This window comes from Apostichopus japonicus, chromosome 2 (genome assembly GCF_037975245.1).
Source record: "Apostichopus japonicus isolate 1M-3 chromosome 2, ASM3797524v1, whole genome shotgun sequence".
NCBI lineage: Eukaryota > Metazoa > Echinodermata > Holothuroidea > Aspidochirotida > Stichopodidae > Apostichopus > Apostichopus japonicus.
The window spans coordinates 125,046-147,410 of record NC_092562.1 but is presented as its reverse complement, the minus strand read 5'-3'; the positions used below and the strand labels follow the sequence as shown (position 1 = coordinate 147,410).

Here is a 22,365-nt window from a genome sequence, read left to right as displayed (position 1 = left end):
ATACAAAGTAGGTATGATAGGTTATGTACCTCATATATAGCGTGTTAGGGTAAAACTGTAGATGTTTCATATGAATTGTAAACAAAAGACCGGGAACAAACTCTTAACTTGGGAAAAACGCCTCTGTATGGAAATGTACAAAAGTCACAGTAGGTTTCGTGCATTACCTTTCGGTCCTATGTTAGGATCTTCTGCAAAGGCAGAATTTAGAGAATATCCGGCTAGGACCAAAATGCTAAAATGCTCCGGAGATCAATACATTTCAAACTTAAGAGACTTTCTCAAGAAATAAACTCAGTCTAACGGTTAGCATAAATTCACCACAGACGCACGCCCTGCCGTACGGTGACTGGATAATAATACAAGTGTTTGCAGTCGTTTGATTAAAGCAAACAAAACTCCTCCCAAAATCATTGCGATCCAAATTTTTAGTAAAACATTGTCATAGTTGGGCCATTGTTTGCCTGTATCATGGCATGGAATGTTATAAGCTGGTAATAACGTGAAAGGGATCAGCAGCTGTGAGAAAAACTTGACGACGCCATTGTAAACTAATCACCACGTAGCGGAATTAACTGATTTAATATTGTCGACTTTTCCTAGTCGAATAGATAACTTCCGGGTCACGATAAGAAATTGTGTTTATCCAATACATACATTAATTCATGTTATGTTACGTTTCTAATACTTATGAAGTTCTATATATCTTATGCTCTTTTCAGATATAAATTGCTACGTAAATGAATGAATGATTAAATGAATGAATGCATGCATGAATGAATGAATGAATGAATGAAGAAATAAATGAATAAACACACGTGTCTCGTTAGATAAAGTGACAAGCTTGTGGCGTACAGATATTCCGTATGATGTCATATATAGTTACAAACTCTAGGCGAAATGTTTTGTTCTTAATTACGGACCTTAATTATCTCTTATTCTTTTGTTTATGGATTGGACAGGGTACCACCTCTGCATAAGGTGATGTGAAGTTATCGATACCTTCAATAACAGCAGTGTGTATTCATATGATAATGTATCCCAGTGTTGAATAAAGAAAATTTGATGTACATTTTAAAGAAACGTAAACCAAATATGTCAGTGTACATCTATGACGTCACCCCTGATTGCTTAAAGTTTACTTTATGGTACAAACTGTGACAATTATAGCTATAAATATCTCGATAGCAGTACTTAAGAATTGAATACAAATTTCACCAGAATGCTTAGATCATGGGCCTCTCTCATCAGCCTATTTTATCTGGACTATTCTTTCAAGGAATAACATTGAAAATTAAAAGTGTTGTCGTAAGTACATTTAAATATAAATACTGTGATTTTTACTCAATAATTTACTAAACGGACCCCTGCAGAGCAGAGCAGTGACTAAAAATGTCTGCTGTCGGGATTTCTAGGTTTGTCAGACAGTGAAGCTAATTAGGTCAAATTTATTTTTAATTTATTTAGTTTCATTATAGTCTTGTTATTTGACCAGACGTAGCAGGAATTAAGCTTTTCTAATCTGTGTAGACCAACAATAACTCTATTATATGCTAACGATTGATTTCCCCTCTAAGCAGATGATTTAAGGCAAAATATAGTGACGTGAGTCACGGCATCAAAATTTGATGGCAAATAGTTATGTTTCTTCCACCTCACCCTCTACTGAAAAAATATTGGTTCAGCCAACACCCCCCTCCCCACCCTGTCTCAATCCCCACAAAAACAGAAAGAATATTACACAATTTGAAAGTACAGCACATAAATATATAGGCATGTATGTGCGGCCGCGGTCGAACCAGAACAGTTGAAATTTCTTCAGCATCATTTCAATCGCAGCAAATAGTGACAGCTTTTTTGGATCTATAAAGCACCTGTCATTTTACCAAACTTTCTCAAACAGGAGGTGATAGAATATACAAAATATAAGATGTTACTTTCATGTTTAGGTCCGGAAATTCCAGTCTGCCCACTTAATATTACTTAAAACTTGGATAAATGTTTTCGTTTATTCTGGGGGGGGGGGGGGCGGGGGGGGGGGGCGGGGGAGAGTTACATTATTCTCAAAGAGGATATTTTTCCCCCTTGTAAGCCTATTTTGCTACATGTGTGGTTGGCCATAACTTTCTACAAACCATTTATCAACATATTTTTAAAGGCACGAAACATGTTCTTTTTTAATTTGTTTTTTATTTTTCCTATTCATTTATTTCTTATTTATTTAATTATTTTTACTGTTGCTTTGAAAAGTATGTATACATGCTGTGATTAACATGACGGTTGATCATAGTATTCATTTTTCAATTGAAAACGTAATGAGAAGGAAAATCCAGAACTGTGAAAAACTTACAGCCTCCACCGGGATTCGAACCCGGGCCTCCCGCTTTGTACGCGGTCACCCTAACCATATATATATATATATATTTATATATATATATATATATATATATATATATATATATATATATATATATATATATATATATATATATATATATATATATATATATATATATATATATATATATATATATATATATATATATATATAGCGAATGTTTTTCTTACATTGGCTTTTAAATAATTTCTTCCTGTAAATTGTAAATAAAGCCGTCCTTCCCAACACGTTTGTACATGCAGAGAGGACATGTTACCTATAGAATCGTGATGACACATATTTAGCTCTTCAGTTTGGACACTACATCCGTAAGGTTTTCGCTCGCCTGATATGTACATCCTGTTAGGAAGGTAATATTAATTTACTGTGTATCAGTATTACCATGGTAATGGCTGGCAATATTAATTGACTGCTGTAAATGCTTGTATATATACTCTGAAAATAGATATACAATGTTATATGTATCATATATCAACTCGTTAAAAAAATTGTTACATAAATGCTCAGTTATTATTTTTAAAATAAGAAATTTTAATTATTGTTTTAGACTATGGAAGTCAATTATTAGCCATGTTCGTCCTTCGCGTGTTAACTTATAGGAAGAGAAACTTTACTTTCTTGTAAGTCTTTACTCGCCTAATTGTTCTCAGACATTCTTAATGAACACACAAGATGACCGAATGTCCCAGTGAAGTAAAATTCCTCCAGGGTGGCTATAAAAAAGTTACCATATTTTAATATGTATCATATTATGAGTCAATCCAGCCATATACCTTTAAATTAACTGATTTTTTTACATTTTTTTTACATTTCTGCGAATTAAATTATTACTATTACTCCGTTGGGACATGTTTCTAGTGCTAATATCACTGTATACTGTTCTCCATTATCATGCTTTAAAGCTCTCGTACAGACCGTACAGACAGTTTCTAACCTTAATTCGATGGATACATAATGTTTAAACACCTGCTTGTACTGTCGGTATACACTGAAGTGAAGTGGGACATGAACGTACAGTATACAGTACAGTAATCGTTTATATAATTTGTAGCAAATCCGAATTAAATTTTTGAAATTGATTGTTCATTTGAAACGAAAGATATCAATAAAAAAATAAACAAAATTAAAAATAATAATAATACTACTAATAATAATAATTATAAAATAATCTTAAGATATGAAACGGAACATGTTGATCAACATGACGCACGACATCGTATTTTAGAATAATTAAATAATATAGATATATTATAGATATATATCTTTATTATTTATTTTTCATACTAGATTCTGTGGCCGTCACATTCACAAGAGAATCTACCCTTATGTGCCCCTTGGGCCCTAACTTTGGTCACGGGATGTCTGAAAGTTGGATTTCCTTTCCTGTCAGTGACTTCCCTAGTAACAGTGAAGTCAAACGACTGCAGGGTCTACATGATATGTAGCACACTAATACCCCATGAGTCTCATGATATGTAGCACACTAATACCCCATGAGTCTCATGATATGTAGCACACTAATACCCCATGAGTCTCATGATATGTAGCACACTAATACCCCATGAGTCTACATGATATGTAGCACACTAATACCCCATGAGTCTCATGATATGTAGCACACTAATACCCCATGAGTCTCATGATATGTAGCACAGTAATACCCCATGAGTCTCATGATATGTAGCACACTAATACCCCATGAGTCTCATGATATGTAGCACACTAATACCCCATGAGTCTCATGATATGTAGCACACTAATACCCCATGAGTCTACATGATATGTAGCACACTAATACCCCATGAGTCTCATGATATGTAGCAAACTAATACCCCATGAGTCTCATGATATGTAGCACACTAATACCCCATGAGTCTACATGATATGTAGCACACTAATACCCCATGAGTCTCATGATATGTAGCACACTAATACCCCATGAGTCTCATGATATGTAGCACACTAATACCCCATGAGTCTCATGATATGTAGCACACTAATACCCCATGATTCTCATGATATGTAGCACACTAATACCCCATGAGTCTCATGATATGTAGCACACTAATACCCCATGAGTCTCATGATATGTAGCACACTAATACCCCATGAGTCTCATGATATGTAGCACAGTAATACCCCATGAGTCTACATGATATGTAGCACACTAATACCCCATGAGTCTCTGAGACTATTTGCCGATGATGCGAATGGGTAATTTGTTCATTACGTTAATTGTAAAAATATCATTCGGAAGGCCTAAACTGTATCAGGGAACCTGAAAACTTGGTTTGATGCGTAAAAACTCACATTACATCTTGGTAAAAGAATAATAACACATCTACTCCAAAGATAGGTGATCATTCTCGTCTCAACTTCTTTATTATAAGAAATGGCACTTAACTCTTCTAGGCAATCTGAGTAAAGTACTCGGATGTATTAATCGACGAAGTGCTGTCTTTCAGACAACACATTGATAACCTTTGCAATTATCTTTATTAAATAAACCGACATTTTGATCGTCTTAGAGCCTCAGGCTTCCACCTGACTTTGCTATTTATATGTATTGTACTCCTGAACCTATTCACCACGATCTCTTATATGATTGAAATCTATGGCGTGGCTTATGCTCTTATTCTTAAGCCTTTACAGGTGCTGCAAAACAGTGTTCTAAAAGTAATATAGTATTCAAACTTCGCCGTTATTATAACAATGCTCTTCTGTACATTAATCTTGGTGTACTTTCAATTGCTGATTTCTTAAGATGTGTTGCTTTCATTTACAAGCACGTTTTAACAAAATGCGCCCTATACTGCTTTGGTAACATTATTCAAGCCTATCCTATAGATATTCTTTTTGTCCTATGCAGCAGAAGTAATATGACTTTCTTGGTCATTATATGCGTAGTTCTAGACAAGGTTATCTACTGCTAAATAATTGTTGCTTTTCAACTATGGAATGAGATTCCTACAATGAAATTAAATACTCCAATTCGTGTAGTACGAAATCAAAAGCATGTCACATTGCAGGCTTAATATTCCGATTATGTTATTTATCTCTCTGTTTTTGATGAGTGATATTGACTACTGCTCATGAACGGTTTGTTTCCATATCAATGAGTTACTTTACTTCTGCCATTTTTCTCGTTTATTTTTTTTTATTGTCTCAAAGTTTGCTAGTCTCGAAAAATATTGTGATATTTTGCTGGTGTTTGTATATATGCATGTACGTAATATGTATATTGTAGTATATTGAACGAAATGACCTTAAGTCTGTGTTTAAGCTTATTCCAAGTCTGTGGTTCTGTTCTACAGTGCCTAGAAATGAGTCATCTCGAGTAATACATAGCCATGTTTCTTTTTTTCTTACATTAAGTTACTTTTCTACATCAGTTGTTCACTTGCTCTTGTAAAGTACAGAACAATATGATACCTGCTTACTATAATTCTTGAGGTCTCTCAAATGTTGTGTTTTACCCACTGCAGTTTATATATAATGTATGTTCCATACTCCAGTTAATTTACACACACACACACGCACACACACACACTTACACACACACACACACACACACACACACACATATATATATATATATATATATTGATCGTTTAAATCATGTTGTACCTTGATTTAATTTGTTAAAACATTACAGTAACGCAATAATTTTGCCCAAGGGTACACTAGTCTAAGTTCCAAATCTCCTACCGGGCTGATAGATATAGATATAATTCTATTCCTAATATCTCAAATCTGTTTGTTTTCATTTATTACATCCGCATTGCATTAAATGTGTTAAATGAATTAAATTTTACTGACGAACTTCCACGCAGGATTACCAGTACTCAAAGCCAAATACAATTTTAAAGGTTTTGACTAACTGAAGGTATACCGTAAGGAGCGTCAATCTGCTGGATTCGATTTCGATACGTTACATTCATCGCTCAGACACGTTGTAATAAACGGTTAATTAGCGTAACGTAAACTCAATTGGTAATTTAGATAAACTGAAAATTAAAGTAAAAAGACGACGTTTACTTCATTAACACTTGACCTGTGAAGTTGTGAAGCTAATGAACTACATTGATATTGAAATTTACAATAAAAAAGAAAAGAAGGAAGATGTCGAGAATTACAATGTATTACGTGCCAGAGCTAGGGGTATTGGTCAGGAGGGTCGAGAATGGTCTGTATAGGGGCGCTTTCGACACTCTCTAAGCGGAGCGCCACCACTGGTTGGCGCGTAGCGTACAGAATTTTTTTGAGTATGGATACTCCCTAGATCGCCGGAAATGACCCTTTCCGGGGCCTGGCTAATTTGCTAAACGAAGAATAAATAGGTGTCATTGCCAAATTACACCAACAAAATGTGACAAATGTCAATAAGTAGATGAGAGAGCAATAAAAAAGTCAATAATCACGAATAAGCCTGTGGTAAAGAGCTGAAAAGGGCGCCAGCAGTCCATTTGAGTCCGTTAGGGGGGGGGGGGGGGGGTGGGGGCATCCGCCCCCCTGACTGTATGGACGCTCCGCCACTGTTACGTGCTATTTATGATCCTTAAACTGGTTTTAAGCGCAAGTACATGTCGTAGTCCAGACCATGTCAAATTATGCGCTGATGACCGAGCACGAAAACTACGTGCTCGTGAACGTTACACCTTTTAAATAACAGTGAGTCGCTTGACTTCATATGACATGAGAGGCTTTTCGCTTCAGTATTTGAGGAATTATGAGAGATTTTAATGACGTTCAAAACTGACAATTTGCACCTACCACCTACGATATCATTTTAAACGTGATTTGGTATTAAAACAAAGCTTTGTTCTGAAATATTTGCAAATTCGGCGTTCCATCTGCACCTCGCACAATAACCTCATGACGAATCTAATCATGGTGCTCTCCGGTTATGGAAGTGGCGGGAGAAGACATGTAGACCTACATTATTCAATTTGAACTGTTTCACGAAAGCTTATCAAATCTTTTAGATAAGCATAAATTTGCAGTAGTGACGATTCTCAGAATAAGTAGTGAGCATCCGTAGTGTATTATTCTGTCTTAGTGAGAGGTTAAATAAGTATACTTTCTGTTCGAAATTTAAAGGTACGTGCAAATAACACACTAGAGTATGTAATGTGCGAAACCGGCTAGGCGATAGGATTTGTACAGTATTTATAGGCCTAGCCAAGACTAGTTGGGCATCTCTACGTAGTACAGTATTCACGTTACACCTGCAAGTCCGTCTCATTTGAATGGTTTGACTCCCAATACGGCATAATACAGGTGTTTTCAACGTTGTGCTCAGATCATTTGCAGATCATTTATAATTCACATCAGATCGTTTATAATTTATGGAAATATCTGTCGTTTTTACCACTCGATAACTTTAATTATAAGTCACTTGTTTGTTAGTGTAGAAGTTATTAGACATTGACATAGTCAGTCATGCAGGTTATTGAAGCATTTTGATACTCATAACTGGTAAAGTATGGAGCAACCTTAACCTAACTAAGGGGATGTTAAGGTAAGGCTATGCCTTACTTAGGCTATTTGTCTTTACATGTACTATGTAGTGAATTTGGATGTCATTTACAACAAATAGACCATACTTGAGAACATGTTCAATTCATTTTGGCACTTTTGGCTGTTGATGTTTTGGGTAAACTTGTTCTGTGAACCCTATATAAGATATGTAGTGGAAAGACCTATCCTACTATGACACTGTACCTAGGCTATAATAATACACTTATGGAGCTTTATTGTTGTACTAATGCCACGAAATGTAAACTCTACTTGAAGATTGCTACAGTAGCTAATATTGTTTATTCACAAAAGTGAAGTCTGATGATAATGTACTTTAATTTTAAACAACTAGGACCACATACCATTACTGTTCAGTAACACTTTTCACTTTCTTACAATAACCCATTTGTCAATTATTTTGAATGAAAGGAATATCTCGAAGGAATTCTTTCTAGGCCTTGGTGCTTGTGAAAGTTTCTTATATTTGTATCAAAGCAAAGGACAATATTTGTAACTCATGTGAAGTTTTGTAAGTGAATTTCAGATACATTCCCCTCTTTGTAGTAGACTGCACCATAAAATAAGAAAACAAAAAATTTCAAACACTTTTAGCACCTTAAAAATAAATTGGTAATTTGGTGGCAATACTGATTAAGCTTACCTAAAAAGTGCTAAGCAGTACAGGTCATACCTGAAAAAACCACAACATGAATTTTTCTGCATTGCCATCTATATAAAAATGAGCTTCATTTTCTATAAATTCTGTTAAAGCTCAAAGTGTGCAAAAGTGAATTTGTTAATCCTTTATGTTTTAATATTTTCAAAGTTTCAAACAGTAATTCAGCCGTTTCAGTAGAGTCTGTCTGCTATCACAGAAGCTCAAATGATTCTGCAAGAGTGTTAATCAATTTGATATGTGAATGTGATACAACTGGAGACTGTTTGGATTGACTTCTTAAATGTTTGAAAACCATGACGTCAGATACGGTGATCACGATCATCATGAACACCACTGTGACTGAAATCAAAGTTAAATATTGCAGCTGTGTACTACTGAATAAATGTCTGATTCCAGTCATGTCACTGTACAATAATATAATAGCCCATGATTTCTTTTTGTTACTTTGTGTAAAGCAACACCATTAGGAAGATGGCTCTGGTGGCTCCTTCCATCGGAATGCTGATGGAGTCAGTCCCTGCTGTAAACCAGCCTTTAATACAAATGGCAGGGGAGAAATTTGATACCTTTCTGTCCAAAGATAGAAGCTACCCAGAACTAACACACCTGTTAGGAGTTGCATCATCAGGTATAAAATATCTCTTTATATCTAGACTTACAGTTTGGTAAATTGTGTTCTTTAAAAGGCTCCCATTACTTTCGTTAATTTCCTCTCTACAAACGTTAGTTTCCTCCCCTGAATCATAGGGGAGGAAAGTAACGTTTTTTGGGAAGGAAACTAAAAGGTCCGGAAACTAATGACCCCCTTTGATAATGCTCATGTGTGGATTGCTTGCCCAACCTCCTCAGTCCTTTTCTGCTACCACTGGTGTATTTATACCCATCTTAAACTTGAATTGTCTATGATAAAAGTATGAAACAGATGATTGGGAAGGGAGGGGGAGGGGTGGGGGGGAGAAATATAGAAATAAATTCGGCACTTCTCTCCACTTTTAATAATTCTGCGCAGAAAATCAAATTTTCAATTATCTTAGACAATCCCTAGCATTTTTAGAAGTGCACACAATTTTAATGCTGTAGCAATATTACCTACAGCGGTTGCAAGATACATTTTTCTAATTATATGTATATCAATATGTACATCACACTATAATATTGGAGCAATATTCAATTTGAGCTGCACATGGCAATTTTCTCCTGTGTTATCGAAATACTTTTGAGGTTTTTAAGTTTTTGAATTGGTCCACTACTGTAAGAATCAAAGTTATCTTTCTTGAACTCACCAGCTCAGCCCTCTGTGAGTGGAACCTCCGATTTGGATTATCCTTCCTTAGCAGCGCCATCTGTCGGTCTCTCAGAATTGCCTCTCTTGACACCGATACGCCAAAGCCCGCTCCCTCCGGAGTTGGTCGAACAGTATGCTCGTATCCTTTACTCAAGTCAAGTGTTTTTTTGGTACACGTACATGTATGAAGGGAGTCGCGGGTGTCTATGCAAGAGGTTGTGCTGTTTGCAATGAACTGTCTGCTGGTAAAGTTTTGTTTGTACCGACAGAAGCAGAGAGCCAGAGGTCAGGCAGCAGTGACATTGCTATATACTGTAAACTACATTAACCTCCATCCAAGATTTTCTTGGGATCCCTCCATATATTTCTGGGCCAAATAATTGACCCTGGGCCCAGGGCTATCCTGTACCACCTCACCTATCTCTTATCATGCCTATTCACAGAATTAAGCAGAAATACATCGTCAGTTTGTTGCATTCAAGGGTTAGTTAAAAACTTACTTTGAGATTTAAGTTAGTTCACTGGAAGCAGCTAGATATGGTGGCTCCTTAACTTCTATCATCATCAGACACTCTTCTACAGAAATAGCATTGGTACTCTGTTGCATTAAAATGTCACAACAACTACTTGACACTTTTGAACAGTGCTGTGTTTAATTGTTACTGTTGGAGATGATTTAGTAGCCAATCTCACTTATGCTAGGAAGATCTGGAGTGTGTGCTTATATTACATGGTTTGTTTGTGTTACATGGTTTGTGTTACATGTTACATGGTTACATGTTACATGGTTACATGTTACATGGTTACATGTTACATGTTACATGCTTATATTACATGGTTTGTTGCTTACAAGTATCATGTCTCAATCTTGTCACATGTATCTTTTCAGCCTTTTCATTGCAGACGTTCAGGTCTTAGACATGAAAATTACTTAATACAGCAAGTTTAATTTCATCTTCTTTTATTTGGAGCAAAACGAATGTCCCATCGGATTCCTATGGGATCATGTTTGTGTTCTTTACTTACAATACAAAGATCTTTGCTTGCAAGATTTCAGTAAGACGATATCCTAGTTAAGGAAAAGATTCAAATATTTGGACCCATTCCAAATTTTTGGTCATACATCCTTGGTATCAAGATTATTCCTTAACGTGTGAATTTTTCTCAGACATGCAAAGCAACTGTATGATGGGAGTGTTTCCCGAAATAAATAGGGCTTGGCTGACCATCGACACAGATATATTTTTATGGAACTATGACGATGGGTAAGTACTTACTGAACTTTTGTACATCAATAACTGCCTACATGGCAGTTAGCTAATGTATGAAATTTAGCGATTTTAGATTCTGTTATTCTTTTAAGCAGATGTAGTAAATATTCTGTGAGACAACACTGGAAAAAAAAATTCACACTAATTTTTTTTTGTTTCCATGCTGACAAACCAGCAATCATTTTGAATAAAAGTTTAGGATTTACATAGGCTGAACAGTGGACAGGTTTTGCTGTGTAGATATTAGAGAAAATGTTTTAAAAAAAATAAATAAAGATTGACATGTACAGTACCTTTCTGCTCAACTCGTGAGATAAGTCTGGGAATGATAAATAAATGATAAATAAAAGAATGAAGAAAGTCAATGGAGTAGTATGTATGGTGGTAGTATGTATAGTGGTAGTACAGTATGTATGGTGGTAGTATGTATGGTGGTAGTATGTATGGTGGTAGTATGTATGATTTTAGTATGCATGGTGGTAGTATGTATGGTGGTAGTATGTATGGTTGCAGTATGCATGGGGTAGCATGTATGGTGTGCAATGTACATATAACAAAAACATAACCGAAAAGGGAAAAGACAGGAACCATTCTTTTTTGAGGTATTAATTTGTTGAGTAATTTTGTTGTCATCTCCCAACTATCAAAGGATATTAATCTGGTTACTTTTGGGTTTTGGGGATGGTAATTCTACCAAATAAATTTCATTTCCTCTTAGGCACAAGAAGCTTCAATAAAGAATAATATTTGTATTATGGGGGCAATACTGTGTCACTGTAAGTAAATTGATGGTTGTAGTATGTATGGTAGTAGTATGTATTATGGGGGCAATACTGTGTCACTGTAAGTAAATTGATGGTTGTAGTATGTATGGTGGTAGTATGTATTATGGGGGCAATAGTGTGTCACTGTAAGTTAATTGATGGTTGTAGTATGTATGGTGGTAGTATGTATTATAGGGGCAATACTGTGTCACTGTAAGTAAATTGATGGTTGTAGTATGTATGGTGGTAGTATGTATTATGGGGGCAATACTGTGTCACTGTAAGTAAATTGATGGTTGTAGTATGTATGGTGGTAGTATGTATTATGGGGGTAATACTGTGTCACTGTAAGTAAATTGATGGTTGTAGTATGTATGGTGGTAGTATGTATTATGGGGGCAATACTGTGTCACTGTAAGTAAATTGATGGTTGTAGTATGTATGGTAGTAGTATGTATTATGGGGGCAATACTGTGTCACTGTAAGTAAATTGATGGTTGTAGTATGTATGGTGGTAGTATGTATTATGGGGGCAATACTGTGTCACTGTAAGTTAATTGATGGTGGTAGTATGTATGGTGGTAGTATGTATTATAGGGGCAATACTGTGTCACTGTAAGTAAATTGATGGTTGTAGTATGTATGGTGGTAGTATGTATTATGGGGGCAATACTGTGTCACTGTAAGTAAATTGATGGTTGTAGTATGTATGGTGGTAGTATGTATTATGGGGGCAATACTGTGTCACTGTAAGTAAATTGATGGTTGTAGTATGTATGGTGGTAGTATGTATTATGGGGGCAATACTGTGTCACTGTAAGTAAATTGATGGTTGTAGTATGTATGGTGGTAGTATGTATTATGGGGGCAATACTGTGTCACTGTAAGTAAATTGATGGTTGTAGTATGTATGGTGGTAGTATGTATTATTGGGGCAATACTGTGTCACTGTAAGTAAATTGATGACCAGTTGTAGTATGTATGGTGGTAGTATGTATTATTGGGGCAATACTGTGTCACTGTAAGTAAATTGATGGTTGTAGTATGTATGGTGGTAGTATGTATTATGGGGGCAATACTGTGTCACTGTAAGTTAATTGATGGTTGTAGTATGTATGGTGGTAGTATGTATTATAGGGGCAATACTGTGTCACTGTAAGTAAATTGATGGTTGTAGTATGTATGGTGGTAGTATGTATTATTGGGGCAATACTGTGTCACTGTAAGTAAATTGATGGTTGTAGTATGTATGGTGGTAGTATGTATTATGGGGGCAATACTGTGTCACTGTAAGTAAATTGATGGTTGTAGTATGTATGGTGGTAGTATGTATTATGGGGGCAATACTGTGTCATTGTAAGTAAATTGATGGTTGTAGTATGTATGGTGGTAGTATGTATTATGGGGGCAATACTGTGTCACTGTAAGTAACTTGATGGTTGTAGTATGTATGGTGGTAGTATGTAGTATGGGGGCAATACTGTGTCACTGTAAGTAACTTGATGGTTGTAGTATGTATGGTGGTAGTTTGTATTATGGGGCAATACTGTGTCACTGTAAGTAAATTGATGGTTGTAGTATGTATGGTGGTAGTATGTATTATGGGGGTAATACTGTGTCACTGTAAGTAACTTGATGGTTGTAGTATGTATGGTGGTAGTATGTATTATGGGGGCAATACTGTGTCACTGTAAGTAACTTGATGGTTATAGTATGTATGGTGGTAGTATGTATTATGGGGACAATACTGTGTCACTGTAAGTAAATTGATGGTTGTAGTATGTATGGTGGTAGTATGTATTATGGGGGCAATACTGTGTCACTGTAAGTAAATTGATGGTTGTAGTATGTATGGTGGTAGTATGTATTATGGGGGCAATACTGTGTCACTGTAAGTAAATTGATGGTTGTAGTATGTATGGTGGTAGTATGTATTATGGGGGCAATACTGTGTCACTGTAAGTAAATTGATGGTTGTAGTATGTATGGTGGTAGTATGTATTATGGGGGCAATACTGTGTCACTGTAAGTAAATTGATGGTTGTAGTATGTATGGTGGTAGTATGCATTATGGGGGCAATACTGTGTCACTGTAAGTAACTTGATGGTTGTAGTATGTATGGTGGTAGTATGTATTATGGGGGCAATACTGTGTCACTGTAAGTTAATTGATGGTGGTAGTATGTATGGTGGTAGTATGTATTATGGGGGCAATACTGTGTCACTGTAAGTAAATTGATGGTTGTAGTATGTATGGTGGTAGTATGTATTATGGGGGCAATACTGTGTCACTGTAAGTAAATTGATGGTTGTAGTATGTATGGTGGTAGTATGTATTATGGGGGCAACACTGTGTCATTGTAAGTAAATTGATGGTTGTAGTATGTATGGTGGTAGTATGTATTATGGGGGCAATACTGTGTCACTGTAAGTAAATTGATGGATACAGTCAAGTCATATCTCTCTCTCTCTTTCTCGTTCAGGTCTGACTTGGCGTATTTCGACGGTCTCAGCGACACCATCATAAGTGCGGGACTGGTTCTTCCCAAGCCAAACATCTTTCAAAACCACATCCGGTTTTTACTCTGTCTGGCGACTCCGGTTGAGATCATCTTGCTCGGTGTCAGCTTTACCAGACCCCACGAAGGTATCCTCAGCTATTTTTTGTGATTTGATCATAATGGCGATGATAAATTATCACTTGTAGGTTCCCAAATGATCAGTTTTGTTTTCATATATTATACCTGCACCAACAGGCTCCTTAGTTCATGCCAAGGGTAGACAAGTGGAAAATGAGCCGAGTGGCTGGAGTTTGAAGTAATGTTTTGTTATAGGCTTTAAAAACATGTCGACCAATGCCCAAAAATTCTTTTTTGATTGATAAAGCCATATCAATAGTATCTAAATCCCTGTTTCTTTGCATGCAATAGCCATTCCGTATCTCCAATGTCTTTGAATTCATTTGACCTGTATTTTTGTGTTCAAATTTGCAGAAAGTTAATAGTTTTACATACTGTAAATAGAAGACAGAAAGCTTACTGTCGTGAATCACACACAAACCATAAAGTTATAAATATGTAGAGAAGATCTCCAAGAAAGAAAAGTTTAATGATGAAACTTGTAGATAGGAATGCCCAAGAAAAAAATGAGAAATAACAAAAACTGTAGTAGAACAGCAAGCAAAAGAAAATAAAAGAGTAATGGCAAGTACATTTAAAGTTTTAGTCTACAGTTTAAAGTTTTACAGTGTTAATAACTATGAATGAAAATGACAGAAATAAAACAAATGGTTAAGTATAGTTTCCTGCTCGATTCGGTGACCCCTTAATCTTCTCGTTCCTCGTAGATGTTGACATCAATGACTTTGGCGGCTCTGAAATGCACCTCCTTCCCGATCCACTCTTCTCGATACCATCGGACAACGTTAACGTTCTCAGCATAAAAGCCGCCAACAATGGACGGATCTTCATGGCTGCCAAAGATGGATGTTTATACGAACTTGTTTATCAGGTGATGAGCTGTTCATTTTTTCCTAAACATGTTGGTTGAGGGGACGGTGGGAGGGGGAATTGATTTTTTATTCCTTGCATATTATGTGATGCCCAAGCATTTTGTGTAGGCAATGCCCAAGCATGTGTGTATGTGATGCCCAAGCATGTGTGGATGTGATGCCCAAGCATGCGTTTATGTGATGCCCAAGCATTTGTGTGTGATGCCCAAGCATGTGTGTGTGTAATGCCCAAACATGTGTGTGTGTGGCCCAAATATGTGTGTGTGCCCATGCTTGTTAATACAATAATCTAAAAAAGTACAACTTATTCTTGTTCTTACTTGGTATGTAGATCTCCTTGCTATACAGTATAAGAACTGTATTGAAATTGATGGAGGTGAAGGTCAACTGAGGTCACCAGGCTTCAAAAGTGACAACCTCTTAAAAAACTTGGATTAACCCTTCACACTTGTTATGTAGAATCAGCATTAGTAGTGCAAGAAATTTGCGTCAATGTTTTCTGACTAGATTCATTATGCCTAAAATAAAAACAGTTGTCATGTTTTCAGATACCTATTTCTGTCCCATAATGCTGGAGTAGGCAATCATGGTATAATCAGGTTGTTGCTATGAATTTAAGTGCACAACATGCAATCTGTTGCTCTGCCTGAAGTTTAGCTTTGGCACTAAATTTGACACACCAACATTACTCAGTATGCAATTAGTTGCACAAAATGTCATCAGAATGTGGTAAAATAGGTTGTAGTATTGATAAACAAATCAAAAAAAAATTTTAACCATGTGAACAACCTGGTGGAATCGACTGGAGTCTGCTCCAAGTCTTGAGTCCAGCCTAAGTTCGGCCCACCCGAGTCCAAGCCAAGTGCGATTCCAGAGTGAAACAGACTTAGCTCTGCAAGAGCCTTCAATAATGGTCAATAGACCATAATCTTGTGTGCAGTGTTACTTGTGGTTGTTCTCCTAGTAAATTTTGGCATGGAATCACTAGACAAACCAGGCTTTCTGGTGGATTGAATTAAGTCTGCAACACTAGTTCTACAAGAAAACAAGAAAGTAATGTAAACTTTTTGTCTGACATTTCATGTTGTTAAGTTGTTGTATTTGTTTTGCAGGCGAGGGATGGCTGGTTCAGCCGGAAATGTCGGAAAGTCAACCATTCCAGCAGATCTCTGTCCTTCCTGGTGCCTTCTTTTCTCACATTTTCAACAGAAGGTACTCCTTTCTTCGTAACCCTAGTAACTTAGTTTCATCAGGTTTACTGTTACCCTTCTGATGTTTAAATTTACAAGTTGCGCTCACTGAGGCAGTTTTTCATTAAAATAGCATATTGGATTATATTTGAGGATTAGAAGGAGAAACTCAGTAATCTGTTACGATTATTATACTTTTGTTGAGGGTGGGGGGAGGGCAGGCATTGAAACTGTAATCTTGTGATGATCTAAGAATCTACAAAATTCTCTCACATTAAAAGGTGACTTTTCCAACGTATATCTAATTTGTCGGTGAGGAAGTGTAAAAGTTCTAAAGAAACCAACACTAAAAACAGTGTAGGACGTACAGGTTGCATAAACATGGATGCAGGTTGCCAAGGGTAACAGCATTTCCAGTCTGTGTTGAAAGACTGGGGGCTTTAAATATTGCCCTGCACTTGTGTTTTGTGCTGTTTACTCAATAGATCTGTATAAACTGAAGGCTGTATCAGAAAGCTTGAGGTTGTGCTTCATTGAAATTACCATGGATGCAGGTTGCCAAGGGCAACAGCACTTTCAATCTGTGTTGGAGGACTGTGGGGGCTTTAAATATTCCCCAGTACTTGTGTTGTACTGTTTACTCCGTAGATCTGTATAAACTGAAGGCTGTATCAGATAGCTTGAGGTTGTGCTTCATTGAAATTAATATGGATGCAGGTTGCCAAATTTCTAAAATTCTCTGCAAATGTCAATATGTGTTTAATAGTTCATGATTATTTGTAAAACATGTATCTGTAAATGAAACTTTTGTATTTTTTCCATTCTATAGATCCCATCGTGCAGATGGACGTAGACGATACCAGACATATCATCTACACCCGCTCAGAAAAAGGAACCCTAGAAGTTTACGACCTCGGCCCCGATGGGCAGTCGATGAGTAGAGCGGCGTACCTCACGAAACCATCCATACTTCACCAAGCGATTCAAACAGCAAGGTATTTACAGAGGCAGCTTATCAATCCTCTGTTTTGATTGGGTTAACACTTTCAGTAGTCTCTCCTTGCTTCTTGACATATTTTTCTTTGCATTCACTTTCATCAATTTAATAACTTGGCCGGGATCATGTGTCAGCTTGATGTTAACTCAAACAGGGTTATACTCTAGTAGTACAGGGGTTCAAAGTCAAGCCTATAATTTGGAGCAATCCAGCAAGCTTAATGAGAAACAAGCAAGCTAAATGACAAGTTTGAGGAGAATCAAGGGTGCGAGGAAGCATAATGGAGGAGAATTAGCTACAGCTTTACCTCAGGATAGCAAGCTCATCTGTCTGTTATTGTAAGCCTTTGCAATAAGTGCATTGCCATGGGGACAGGTTTGAAAGGTACAATCACTACAGGGCTGTTTCATTACGTCCATCCCTGGGTTCATGTATGTTTGTATGTATAGAGAAAGGGAGAGATATGTATATCTTCTTTCTCTTTATTTTTTTTTCTTTCATTGCTGTGTAGGACAATCGATCGGACCAACTTCCACGAGATCGTCCACATCGCAGCCATAAAGAGCAATGAATCGAGATACATTCATTTAGTAGCCATCACACATTCAGGTCAGTAATACCACTCACAGATGAATATTATTTCTGCATTGTTCACTTATTTATGATGCCATATGATATTGGGGTTTCAGCCCACACCCCTCCCTACTAACTCCCCCTCCCTCCTAACTCCCCCTCCTTCAAGCACTAAGACTAGCACCGGTTAATATTTGTTATTCATCAAAACCAGTGGAAAAAATAAGTATGGTTGAGGACAAGCTGATCAAACACTTAATATAACACATACTTTCATAGCAGAGATACCTAGCCTACTTTTCGTATAAGAATTTGGTCTGAAGCTGTCAACTGTTGAGGCTAGTTATTGTATAACTGTGCATTGTTTTTTGGATGAAAAGCTAAACTCCACAGACTTTGTATGTAAGCATCGCCCATGAGTGCACAAGGTGAGAAATGTGTAATAACAGTGGCCCACAGTGATAGTCGGATTAGCCAACGGGCAGCTGACGCAAGTAACTAGGGCCCCAAATGTTGGGGGAGGGGGGAGGCAGGGGGTGAATATTTTCCATTTCAGGTTGTGCCTCCAAAACTTTTTCAATGTGAGCTGTGAGGGTGTAAAGTGTATGGTGCCTTAGGTCCTCAGAGAGTATTAATCTGCCATTAATATTTGGTAATGCACTGTTTTACTGGGTTAGGTTCACCCCCCCCCCCCACTCTCTCTCCTCCTTTTCCCATCTGTTTTTTTACAACAAGTAACAAATTGCATTCCTGCCATGCTTTTCCTATCTTGAGTACAGTAGTATTTTTACCGTTAATTTAACAATACGTCTCTCCCTCTGCTACCAGGCGTGAGACTTTACTTTTCTACCAATCATTTTGACAACTTTACCTACAAGTCTGCTCATCGACCATCCACCCTGGCGTTGGTTCACGTCCGTCTGCCGCCCGGGTTTTCACCTAACGCATCGGCACAGAGACCCACAAAGGTCCACGCAGCACATTACAGCAAAGGTAAAAGAAAACTGATAATTCTCAATTCTGAATGCAGCTAAACGATTCTTACCTCCACGGCTGGTCTTTGATTTCTCATTCCTTCGTCTATTTTCACAGGATCGACACTTCTATGTACCGGCCAAGCGGAGGGTTCTTTCTCTCTCTGGTGTTTAAGTCCAGATGCTTTCCCCTTTCAAGCTAATCTTATGGAAACACAAGTAAGTATGATTAATTTTCTATTGTCAAACGATCAGAATTTGAAAATTCTTACAACTATTGACCACCAACTTTTATCATTAAATTTACCATCAGTGTTGTTGAAGAAATGTTTTTGCATATTAATTATTACTTAAACATCTGTCTATGAGGTTTTTTCTTCTTCATCCAATGAAAGCAAATGAGTCATCAAATAAGGTTGATCCTAACAATTTCTGTTCCACAGTATTTAATAATCGTGCATATGCAAACTTTCAAAACTTTCAGCAGTTTTCTTTCATTTCTACTTCATTGTTTGAAGTCAATCAATTAAATTGCATTGTTCTAGTATATTAGCATAAATAAGAATTTAATATTCAGTTAAATATGGTGAAAAGCCGCTTAAAAAAAACTGATTTGCTGTCTCATATTTTGTTACTTGGTGGACATCTGTCTTTTATGGAAAGAGACATAATTAAACTCAAGTTTTTGCTTTCTTTGTTTTATATTAAGATATTTTTCTGAAAAAAATTCTCTCTATTGCATCATTCATGCGCAATATTCCTTTTCAATTATATCTATCCTTTTCTAAAAGATGTTGACATGCACAAACTCATGCAATGTCAGATATTACACACTGACTAGCTATAATTCCCACCCTTAAAAAAGATCAGATCTATTTTTGAAGCTGATCAGTTATCAGATTTTCTTACAACTTTTTCTCCTAGGACAGATACGTCTATTTGAGTTGTAGCCTACTCATTGCATCATTCATGCACAATATTCCTTTTCAATTATATCTATCCTTTTCTAAAAGATGTTGACATGCACAAACTCATGCAATGTCAGATATTACACACTGACTAGCTATAATTCCCACCCTTAAAAAAGATCAGATCTATTTTTGAAGCTGATCAGTTATCAGATTTTCTTACAACTTTTTCTCCTAGGACAGATACGTCTATTTGAGTTGTAGCCTACTCATTGCATCATTCATGCACAATATTCCTTTTCAATTATATCTATCCTTTTCTAAAAGATGTTGACATGCACAAACTCATGCAATGTCAGATATTACACACTGACTAGCTATAATTCCCACCCTTAAAAAAGATCAGATCTATTTTTGAAGCTGATCAGTTATCAGATTTTCTTACAACTTTTTCTCCTAGGACAGATACGTCTATTTGAGTTGTAGCCTACTCATTGCATCATTCATGCACAATATTCCTTTTCAATTATACCTCTCCTTTTCTAAAAGATGTTTACATGCAAGACTCAAAGCAATGTCAGATATTACACACTGACTAGCTATAATTTCCACCCGTAAAAAAGATCAAGTTATCAGATTTTCTTACAACTTTTTCTCCTAGGACAGGTACGTCTATTTGAGTTGTAGCCAAATCACATCAATGCTTGTGGTTTCCTTTTCTTTTTCATATGAGATTTTCTATCCCCTGTTTTGATATCGGCAGGTGAATTATCCTATAGACACTTTTACCTGGGTGATAGCCGAAGTGAAAGCTCGTCCCTCCATAGACTACGCAGTAGAGACCTCGAGGGGGACGAGACAACTTCTAGCCCCAGAACCGAATCCTCCTGCAGTCGTCGAGCAACATACACAATCCTCTTCGAAATATATATTACTTAGTTCTCAGGTAAATGGAAAATTCTATATTAAATGCTATACAACTGTAGTTTACAAAATAAAATAAAACTGTTAGCAAACTGCTTATCCACTAGAGAGCCTGTGTAGGAGAATGTGTAAAAGTAAGTTGGCCTGACATTTCAATCCTAGCAGGATCTTCTTCAAAGGCTAAATGACAAGTAACAGTAACAGAAGGGACAAAAACACGCACATAATACAGACAGGTTAATGAGCATGGTGAACACAAAGAGATAGATGTAAGGGGATTAGTAGACAAGGGATGGAGAGAAGAAAGAAAGAAACCAACAGGGGAAGAGGAGAGGTAGGAGTTAAACAGTGGAGGGACAAAGAGAGGATTAAGGGAAGGGGGTAGGAATAAACTGGAGAAGGACAAAGGTAGAAAGGTGACTGTAGTTTACAGCAGACAACTATCACATAATTTAATATCAACGTGGCATTGACGATCGTGCAAAATGATATTGCAGCTGGCAAACTACCTCCTCATGCAATACTTCCTGGGAGAGACATTGCAGGGAATCTGCCTAAACCTATTTTTACAGACACTTTTGTTTAACCTGGGAATCACAAACGGTAATACTGCAAACTTGAAAAGTTTGACCACTGTAGACCAAACGCAGTTACAATTGCAATGTAATTAAGTTGTCATGCACTCGCATATCAATGGAAATTTGTTTTGACGTAGTCCTACACACGAAATCGTGAACGCTTAGCCAATACCTACCACAGTCATTTTGGCAGGTGGACCTAGCCTAACCTTCTTTACATATGATAATTTTATGGTGCATTTAACAGTTGGGCCTGAAGCAGACTATGTTAACGTACCGATGAGACTACTCACTGAACGATTTTGCACAGATGGCAAAAAACAAACTTCATAGAGCTAGGGAGAGAAAGATTAAAACAGTTTTATATCTGATTTGGTTCATAGGTATAATATATTTAATTGAATGATTATGTGACCATTTGTGGAGTCTTCTCACCTATGGTCAATGTTTTGTCATATTAAAGCCGCCCAAACACCGGTGATGTCAAACTGAAATCAAATTCATTAGACATTGTAAGCCTTCACTAAACGACAAGTTTCAAGTTAAGAGACGATTCTGTTGTTTATTTATTTCAGGGATCTTACGTGGTGACCCGTCTACGACCGGTGGATCAGTTGCGTCAACTCATGTTGAACAACTCTGGTCCTGATTGTCGAGAAGTGGAGAATTTTTTCAGGTTGCACAAGGTTTGTCAAAAAACATATTTTTATTTATTTTTTTCCTTGTGTAAGAATGGAAATGATAAAAGTGCCTGATTCATGATTCCCTGATTGGTTTAGGTGAGGGGTGTGAG

The 22,365-nt window shown here is 36.8% G+C and overlaps 1 protein-coding gene across 2 annotated transcripts in view; it reads left to right on the top strand.

Moving 5' to 3' along the window:
* The first annotated feature begins 7,269 nt into the window (after nucleotides 1–7,269).
* The window catches only part of LOC139973145 (nuclear pore complex protein Nup155-like), a 50,987-nt gene continuing 35,891 nt past the window's right edge, over nucleotides 7,270–22,365 (top strand). The window contains exons 1-13 of one of the 2 annotated variants that reach the window (XM_071979621.1): nucleotides 7,270–7,425; nucleotides 9,053–9,225; nucleotides 9,884–10,021; nucleotides 11,051–11,147; nucleotides 14,401–14,564; nucleotides 15,264–15,427; nucleotides 16,541–16,640; nucleotides 17,448–17,613; nucleotides 18,127–18,224; nucleotides 19,017–19,181; nucleotides 19,281–19,381; nucleotides 20,834–21,016; nucleotides 22,148–22,258. In XM_071979621.1, the coding sequence (XP_071835722.1) occupies nucleotides 9,069–9,225; nucleotides 9,884–10,021; nucleotides 11,051–11,147; nucleotides 14,401–14,564; nucleotides 15,264–15,427; nucleotides 16,541–16,640; nucleotides 17,448–17,613; nucleotides 18,127–18,224; nucleotides 19,017–19,181; nucleotides 19,281–19,381; nucleotides 20,834–21,016; nucleotides 22,148–22,258 (1,644 nt within the window). In that variant the 5' untranslated portion in view covers nucleotides 7,270–7,425; nucleotides 9,053–9,068. Of the gene's footprint in view, nucleotides 7,499–9,052; nucleotides 9,226–9,883; nucleotides 10,022–11,050; nucleotides 11,148–14,400; nucleotides 14,565–15,263; nucleotides 15,428–16,540; nucleotides 16,641–17,447; nucleotides 17,614–18,126; nucleotides 18,225–19,016; nucleotides 19,182–19,280; nucleotides 19,382–20,833; nucleotides 21,017–22,147; nucleotides 22,259–22,365 lie in introns of both variants that reach the window. The other variant, XM_071979611.1, reaches the window with a different exon arrangement.